At 42.2% G+C, this 9620-nt stretch overlaps 1 protein-coding gene across 1 annotated transcript in view; it reads left to right on the top strand.

Annotated features, from left to right (window-relative positions):
• Positions 1-3215, top strand: part of LOC137332936 (transmembrane protease serine 9-like) — a 28014-nt gene extending 24799 nt beyond the window's left edge. The window contains exon 10 of the mRNA XM_067997372.1: positions 1515-3215. Within this exon, the coding sequence (XP_067853473.1) occupies positions 1515-1712 (198 nt within the window). The 3' untranslated portion in view covers positions 1713-3215. The remainder of the gene's footprint in view (positions 1-1514) is intronic.
• The last annotated feature ends 6405 nt before the right edge of the window (positions 3216-9620 follow it).

Below are 9620 nucleotides of genomic sequence, written 5' to 3' on the forward strand. Positions count from 1 at the left end.
CGTCCGAGACTTGCACGCCATGGTTTGATGACTGGAAATTCAAATCTCACTCCAGAACTTGAGCACATAGTATAGGCTACCAATTCATGATAGTACTGACGGAGTGCTGTGTTGTTGAAGGTGCTGTCATTTGGATGAGATGCTAAACCAAGACTTCAGCTGACTTTTCAGATGGATGTGGAAGTTTACGGAATAGAAGGAGGCCATTCAGATCATTGTGTCTGTGCCACTCTGCCCTTAAATCCGAATCTAATCACACTGCACTGTGCGGCTCTCTCCCCATAGCCCTGTATCTTCTTCTGCATCAAATTTTTACCAACTTTTCCCTTAAAAGATGTCATGGTCTCTGCTCACTCCCTTTGGGAAAGCATCCCATGCTCCATTGATTCTGTGTAAACAGATTTCTCTTAACTTCTCTCCTCACTCTCAGTGCTAATGTTAAATTTATAACCCCTTGTCACTGACCCCTCAACCAGAGGAAATAGTCTTTCCCTATTTACTCTATCAAAACCCGTCATAATTTTAAAAACCTTTGTTAAATCTCCTTGGCCTTCTCTGCTCCAGTGCAAATAACCTCAGTTTCTCAAGTCTCTCCTCATAACTAAAAGATCCCACAACACTATTCAAAGTTCTCCTGATGTTCTGGCCAATATTCTTCCCTCAACCAATGACCACCAAAAACAGATTAACTGGTCATTCATCTAATTTGCTGTTTGTGGGATCTTGTTTTGTGCAAATTGGCTCTTGCATTTGCCTACATGACAACATAGCAACATTTGAATTCATTGGCTGACCCCAAAACTCAAAAAATCCATACACCACTCCATCTCTCATACGACGCAATCATTTTCTGACAGATATCAAGTCAGTTCCCTTCTGAATTAACTGAGACTATTCACCTCCACTGACTCCCCAGGCAATCTGTTTATTACTTTCACTACTTGTTGTATAAAGTAATTAAATCTAAATTTCTCTTCACCTTACCTCTTCGGAGCTTGAGTCTGTGGCCATTGCACACAATGGAGTTGAAATTTGGTTGGGGTCCATTGGTTCCTGCCGAGATTGGTGGAAATCCCAGGAAAATGTCAGAAATGGCTGTTTTCGTCATTTCCAAGGGTCCGCTGGTCTCCTGCTAGAGTTATAATGGGAAGACCAGGGGGCAATCCCCATGGAATTTCACCTCCACTGTGATTAAGCCAAATTATTAAGGTTCTAGTTAGTCATACCCATTAGAACCTTGAATAACTCAATATTTCTGCTGGGCTTTGCTTTCTGTAGTTTGAATTTTCCCAGTTCCAATGTTGTTGCCCTGTGAAGTACCCTCATTATCATCAGGGTATCCCTACTGTTATACAATGGTCAGACCTGTAACAGAATCCGTGCAGGCCATTGCTTTGAATAAATTCAGCACGGGCTAGAAAAAAAGTTGCTGTATTGAGGTATTTGTTGTCCTTTGCAACAATGTTGTTATATATCATATATCGGTTCTAATATGCTTATCTTTTTTGTCACAGGGAGATGCAGGTGGACCATTAATATGTAAAAATGGATTTCTGAAAAAGAAGCAGTTAAGTGGTATTGCTGGGTTTGAAAAGGGTTGTGATGTTGTGAACAAACCTGGCATTTATACACGTTTATCTAATAATTACCTCAAGTGGATCAAGAAAATAATCAAAGGCCAAACTAACAACATCAAAATTGAGCAAAATTGATAAGAAATAACAGGCCACTTGTTTGCAGAAAGGAGCTTTACTTCATCGCTTGCAATTATTTTGTCTGTAGTTTACATTAAATGGAAAAAGTAAGCATATTTACTTTAAATAATAATTTTAGCAAAGTTAACAAAAGTAGATGGCCAGTGACCACATGTTAAACAGTTGTCCCCTCATTTGCATAAGATATAGACCTATAAATTCGGCCATACAGTGCTCAGTTTTTGGGCGCCAACTGACCTTCTAAGCCCCCAGTATGGTGGGCAGGTAATGCGCACGCATTGGTGAAGTGCCCACGCCTGAAACAGGCGTTAGGGTGTTTGCATGTGCAAATAAGGGGCCTAACACCTGCTGGCTGCGCTCAGAAAAACCGTGCTTTGGGCTGCCTGTTACCAATAAGGTAAGTTTTTGGAATATGCTTATTTGAATAGGGAGCCGCTCCCCCACCGATCACCACCACTCCCACACTGATCCATCACCAATTGCTGTTGCTTCCCCCCTACCCAGCTTCTGATCCCTCCCTACCGGCCATCAACCTCCGACACCCCCCCACCCCCAGACATCAATATTCCCCCGGCCTCCGATCTCCTCCCACTGTGGCCTCCATTACCCCACCACCCCCCCCCCAAGCCGGCCTCCAATCTGCTCCCCAGCCTCCGTTTCTTCACCCCCGGCCTTCACTTATCTGAGGACCATTGCGACGCTAGCAGCAGCTTTATCTTCATCGATTCTGTCGGCTGGCTGTTGGCTTGATGGAAATGGGAGTGCTAAAATGGGCATGACCGAATTTCTACCCCATAATATTTATTCCATACACGGGAAATAACAACTTTCCGAAGAGTCACCTAACAATTGAGAAAAAAAATCAAACAGCTTTGCACTGGCGTTCAGTAGCAAGTGTCAGCTGTCATTGTAGCAACCGGTACCCAATTACCACTGTTGAGCATTCTGTGGCGTCAGAAACATAAGCAAAGCACACTTGTTACCACAATCAAGCACCCTCACACTAGCTGTCACAGCCTACAAGCAACCTGTCACCAATGCAACAGTGGTGCTACATCTCATGATTTGCTAGGATATCAAACAGCTATTCAACAGATTCCTTCCTGCAGCAATCCAACATCCAATTACTTTTAATGTATATTTGAAATGGAAGCTAACTCGTTTCAAATTTAACTGAGTAGCCTTCCAAAGAATCAGGATTGTGCTGCTTTTTAGTCAAAGACATTGGAGAAATAATTTTTACACAGGGACTCTCTCCATTGCTGAGGAAGGAGAACGCAAGAGAGTGTGTTATTTTTGTCACAATGATATCAATCACAATCACATGGCATTTTCTCAAACATTTTGGTGTAATTTAGATTTTTTCATTATGTCTGCAAAATGAAATGGTTTGCTATACATTTTTGCACAAATAGCCATCTACAATTGTAGCCTTCACAACCTTATACTGCTGAATGTTGAATGCATTAGAAATAAAGATCTACAGAATGCATCTTTTGACATGCTGTGTAATGTGGGCACATTTATTATATTTGATACCTTCATCATAATCTGCATCATTCTCTTCATGTTCTTAGTGACCTTTTATGTGACATTGTGGAATCTTTAAACAACGACAGCTAAGTGGCAAACCTTTGATCCTGTATTTCCCCCCTTCCCCCTCCCCTTATCCTCTTCCACTGCTCCATGGCTTCTAAGTAAAGCATGACTGAGATCAAGATAAAACAATATGTTAAATCACAAGTAGAAATTAGCTAACAACTTTATGCAACATACGATGCCACTATACCTTTTGAGACAGTATTTGAAATAGTAAATACAGCAAACTAACTTTACACACTGCCTTTGTGAGTATGGTCCAAATTATTTAAGCTTCCCATATCACAGTCAGTTATGGCAAACTACTGACGCATGTATTGCTCAGAAGGATACCATGGTAACCAGTCTCCCTGTCATCTTTCTTTAGGTGTGCCACAGAAATGTTAGGGAACCAAGGGTCTGGTGAAAGGGAGGAACTGAAGGAAACCAGTATTAGTAAAAAAAATAGTGTTTGGGAAATTAATGGAGCTAAAGGCTGACAAATCCCCAGGGCCTGATAATCTACATCCCAGAGTACTAAAGGAAGTGGCCCTGGAAATAATGGATGCATTGGTGGTCATCTTCCAAAATTCCATAGACTCTGTAACGGTTCCTAGAGATTGGAGGGTGGCAAATGTAACCCCACTATTTAAAGAAGGAGGGAGAGAAAAAACAGGGAATTACAGACCAGTTAGCCTAATATCAATAGTGGGGAAAATGCTAGAGTCTATTATAAAAGATGTGATAACAGAACACTTGGAGGGCATCAACGGGATTGGACAAAGTCAGCATGGGTTTATGAAAGGGAAATCATGCTTAACAAATCTACTGGAGTTTTTTGAGGGTGTAACCAGTAGAATAGATAGGGGAGAACCAGTGAATGTGGTGTATTTGGATTTTCAGAAGGCTTTTGATAAGGTCACACACAAGAGGTTAGTGTGCAAAATTAAAGCACATGGGATCGAGGGGAATATACTGGCATGGATTGAGAATTGGTTGACAGACAGCAAACAGAGAGTAGGAATAAACGCGTCTTTTTCCAGTAGCAGGCAGTGACTAGTGGGGTACCGCAGGGATCAGTGCTTGGGCCCCAGCTATTCACAATATATATCAATGATTTGGATGAGGGAACTAAATGTAACATTTCCAAGTTTGTAGACGACACAAAGCTGGGGTGGAATATGAGCTGTGAGGAGGATGCAAAGAGGCTCCAATGTGATTTAGACAAGTTGGGTGAGTGGGCAAGAACATGGCAGATGCAGTATAACGTGGATAAATGTGAGGTTATCCACTTTGGTTGTAAAAACAGAAAGGCAGATTATTTTCAGAATGGTGATAGATTGGGAAAAGGGGAGGTGCAACGAGACCTGGGTGTCCTTGTGCACCAGTCGCTGAAAGCGAGCATTCAGGTGCAGCAAGCAGTTAGGAAGGCAAATGGTATGTTGGCCTTCATTGCAAGACGATTTGAATACAGGAGCAGGGATGTCTTACTGCAGTTATACAGGGCCTTGGTGAGACCACATCTGGAGTATTGTGTGCAGTTTAGGTCTCCTTATCTGAGGAAGGATGTCCTTGCCATGGAGGGAGTGCAACGAAGGTTTACCAGACTGATTCCTGGGATGGCAGGACTGACGTATGAGGAGAGGTTGGGTCGACTAGGCCTATATTCACTAGAGTTTAGAAGAATGAGAGGTGATCTCATTGAAACATATAAAATTCTAACAGGACTAGACAGATGTAGGATGCGTTTTGGGGTTGTTCTCACCCTATTGATCAGTGCAGATATCTGGTCCCCGGTCTATCCAAGGAACACTTATACCTCACGGATCGGGGGTTCAGGAAAATGGGACTTATGCTAACCCGCCCGGTGATGGATCACGTAGCCGAATAGCACAGAGAACACACAAACTCGGTATTTGAATTGAATTGGAATGTTGGTTTTATTATACCGTCAACACAAAGAAATAACGATAAAAACAGTTCTACACACTACACTGAGTTACACACACCCACTACAGTACTTTATCCCGATAAACTAAGAGGTTGGTGGGGTCCCTGGAGAGACCAATCACACACACACGTATGGTCGAGGCTCACCAATCCTTTGCACTTGCAGGTCTGGCTGACCGGTTCTCTCACATAGGGTTCGTTGGGTTCGCTGGAAGCTGCTCTCCTCCCTGGAGAGCTCAGGTGAAAAAAAAAGCGAGCAGGAACTAAGAGGAAGAGAGAAAAAGAGAGAGAGAGAGCTGGAAAAGAGATAAGAAGCAAGAATCAGAGACAGCAAAAGCAAAAGCAAGAGAGCAAATCAAGAAAGAGAGGGGTTTCGAGCTTCCACTTATATACCCCTCTCTTACAATGGTCTTTGTCGTTAAATGAGGCACTTCTATGTCTGTTTAAACAGTTCTTACAAAGTCCTTAAGAGTCCTTGATGGCTTTTGGTGGTCTTTCATCATGTTACAATTGCTTCTCTCGATGGGCCATTGTTCTTCAAATTCATTCCAATTGTTGAGCACTTGCCACACAAGGCTTCCTTTTCATCCCACGTCCTAGATGTCGATTGGTTTTGCATCAGAACCGAGGCATGGCCCCGCCATGTCTGGAGCAGTTGCCTCTCTCAATGGCTGACTGCCTCTCGAATTAGTGCTGATTGTTGACCACCTGCCGTAGGTTTTGCATTAAAACAGAGACATGTCTGAAGCAGTAATTCCCCCACATTCCACTGTGTGTTGTTGATTCGTCTGGTGACCTCTCACCTATCCTTCCATCTTAGGATTATGGTAAATGGCCAAAGTTTTACATACTCAGGGAAACGGTAGAATTCCCAGAATTCTTACACAGACTAGATGCAGGGAGGATGTTCCCGATGGCTGGGGAGTCCAGAACCAGGGGTCACAGTCTCAGGATACGGGGTATGCCATTTAGAACCGAGATGAGGAGAAATTTCTTCACTCAGAGGGTGGTGAACCTGTGGAATTCTCTACCACAGAAGGCAGTGGAAGCCAAGTCATTAAATATATTCAAGAAGGAGATAGATATATTTCTTAATGCTAAAGGGATCAAGGGATATGGGGAAAAAGCGGGAACAGGGTGCTGAGTTAGACGATCAGCCATGATAATTTTGAATGCTGGAGCAGGCCCGAAGGGCCGATGGCCTACTCTTGCTTCGATTTTCTATGTTTTTTCCTATGTTTCTATGAAGCAAAGCCAGACCCCAATATACCTGGGCACGCCAGCATTTCACAACATGAGCCAGGGCTTCATTAATCCCACTGTTGCCAGTGGGACTTCTGTCATTCAAAATCATTTGCCATGGTGAGGCAGCAGGGACATGATAGGAATGGGCATGGATGATTTTGCTTTCTTGCAGGAATCTGACAGATCTGGATCCTCCTACGTTCTCCCTCCAATACATGTGGCACAAAGTATGCAGGCCGCGGCTGCCCGTACAGTTGTAGAAGTAGCGCAGTCTGCAGCAGGTCCATCTCAGGGCTTAACTGTGAGGAGCGAGGTCCACCTCAAACCCAAAAGGCTCTTGTACAGACTCCTGCATCTGAGGTAGCACATAGGCTAAGCACAAGACTAGGTTTAAAAGCACATCACCCACCGTCACCAAGAGGAAGCAGCATGGAAGGAAAGAATAGGCACTCTCACAACATTTGGGTATTAAAAATCTGGTTGCACTAAAGTTGTTTTGTGTGCAGAGAATGATCTTGCAAAGAATTGGGGGTGTACTTCATCTATTTTGCTTACAAAATAGTGGCTACACTTCAAAAGTAATTACTTGATAGTGAAGAGTTTTGGGATGTTCTCAAGATATAAAAGGTGCTATTATAATGCAAGTTCTTTCTTTATCCATGATTAAAAGGGCCTTCAAAATCCTGACACTGCAAAATTGCAGAGCCATCTCGTGCTGCCGTCAGTTGTCCATGTGAAAGGAAATGCTTGCTCACGCAAAAGATAGGCAAAATGGAAAAGAAGGGGGGGGGTTGGAGTAGCCCTGATAATAAAGGATGAGATAAAGGCAGTAATGAGAAAGGATCTTAGCTCAGAAAATCAGGATGTAGAATCAGTATGGGTGGAGCTAAGAAATAACAAGCGGCACAAAACACTAGTGGAAGTAGTTTATAGGCCACCTAACAGTAGTTATAGTGTTGGACAGGTTATAAATCAGGAAATTAGTGGAGCATGTAACAAGGGTAATGCAATAATCATGGGGGACTTTAATCTTCATATAGACTGGGCAAACCAAATTGGCAAAAGTAGTTTGGAGGACGAGCTCATGGGATGCATTAGAGACAGTTTTCTAGAACAATATGTCGAGGAACTAACTAGGGAATAGGCTATCTTAAATCTAGTATTGTGTAATGCGACAGGGTTAATTAGTAATCTTATAGTTAAGGATCCTCTGGGGAAGAGTGATCATAATATGATAGAATTTCATATTGAGTTTGAGAGTGATGTAGTTAAGTCCGAAACTAAGGTCTTATATTTAAACAAAGTAGGTATGAGGGGAAATTAGATTAAAAGGTAGATTGGGAAATTAGATTAAAAGATATGATGATAGTTAAGCAATGGTGAACATTTAAAGAAATAATTCATAATTCTCAACGAATATACATTCCATTGAGGAATAAAAACTCCACGGGAAAAGTGATCCAACCGTGGCTAACTAGAGAAGTTAAGAATAGTATTAGATTAAAAGAAAAGGCTTACAATGTTGCCAGAAAGAGTAATAAGACTGAGGATTGGGAGGGTTTTAGAAATCAGCCAAGGGTGACCAAGAAATTGATAAAGATGGAGAAAATTGAGTAGCAAGTTACCCTGTTATTCAAGAAAGGAAAGAGAGACAAAACAGGGAACTATAGACTAGTTAGCATTTTTTTTATTCGTTCATGGGATGTGGGCATTGCTGGCGAGGCCAGCATTTATTGCCCATCTCTAAATACCCTTGAGAAGGTGGTGGTGAGCCGCCTTCTTGAACTGCTGCAGTCCGTGTGGTGAAGGTTCTCCCACAGTGCTGTTAGGAAGGGAGTTCCAGGATTTTGACCCAGCGACAATGAAGGAACGGCGATATATTTCCAAGTCGGGATGGTGTGTGACTTGGAGGGGAACGTGCAGGTGGTGTTATTCCCATGTGCTTGCTGCCCTTGTCCTTCTAGGTGGTAGAGTTAGCCTGACATCAGTAGTAGGGAAAATGCTAGAATCTATTGTTAAGGACAAAGTATCAGGGCACTTAGAATATCATAATATGATTAAGCTGAGCCAAAATGGTTTTATGAAAGGGAAATCATGTTTGACAAATCTATTACAGTTTTTTGAGGGTGTAACTAACAGGGTAGATATGGGGCAACCAGTGGATGTGGTATATTTGGATTTTCAAAAGGCATTCAATAAGGTGCCACACAAGAAGTTGTTACACAAGATTAGGGCTCATGGGATTGGGGTAATATATTAGCATGGATTATGGATTAGTTAACAGACAGAAAACAGAGAGTAAGAATAAACGGGTCGTTTTTGGGTTGGCAGGTTATAACTAGTGGTGTGCCACAAGGAGCGGCTTGGGCCTTAGCTGTTTACAATATATATCAATGCCTTAGATGAGGGGACCAAATGTAATGTATCCAAGTTTGTTGATGATACAAAGCTAGGTGGGAAAGTAAGCTGTGAGGAGGAAACAAAGAGACTGCAAAGGTATATATACAGGTTAAGTGAGTGGGCAAGAAGGTGGCAGATGGAGTATAATATGGGGGAATGTGAAATTATCCACTTTGGTAGCTGGCAGGACCCCTCTAACAGGGCAGAGAACTGTTTACACAGACCTGTGGACCTCCACTCCCCAGCATGAAAATGTTTAATATCTTTTAATTATTTTGGAGATTTCAAAAATGTAAAATTTAAAGTATTCATTTTTTTTTAACTTTTCCTTTCTGTCTCTTTTTTTCGCTCTCTCTTAATTCAATCACTCTTTCCCTCTCTTTCTCTTTCTGCACCTGATTTGACATTGAATTCACCCACTCTAATTAACACTACCTTCTCAGTCCTTGCACTGTTTATTTCTCAGTCCTGATTGGTTAAGGAGATACACAGTTGTTTGCCCTGTTCACTCAGGTCCTAGATGCCCTGTTTCCCTCCCTGCGACGTTATCAGCACGCACTTTCAGCAACTTGCCGTGCAAAAAATTAAAAAACCTAAACATGCAAGGACAAGTCTAACTAATGGCGTTAGATGCCCTGCCACAACAAATTATGGCTCAATCTAATCACTAGTTTTGTTTGATGCTTGTTAATTTATTACTTGTATCATTTACATTATCCATTTCGCTCAGCA

Source organism: Heptranchias perlo, chromosome 1, assembly GCF_035084215.1.
Source record: "Heptranchias perlo isolate sHepPer1 chromosome 1, sHepPer1.hap1, whole genome shotgun sequence".
Classification (NCBI taxonomy): domain Eukaryota; kingdom Metazoa; phylum Chordata; class Chondrichthyes; order Hexanchiformes; family Hexanchidae; genus Heptranchias; species Heptranchias perlo.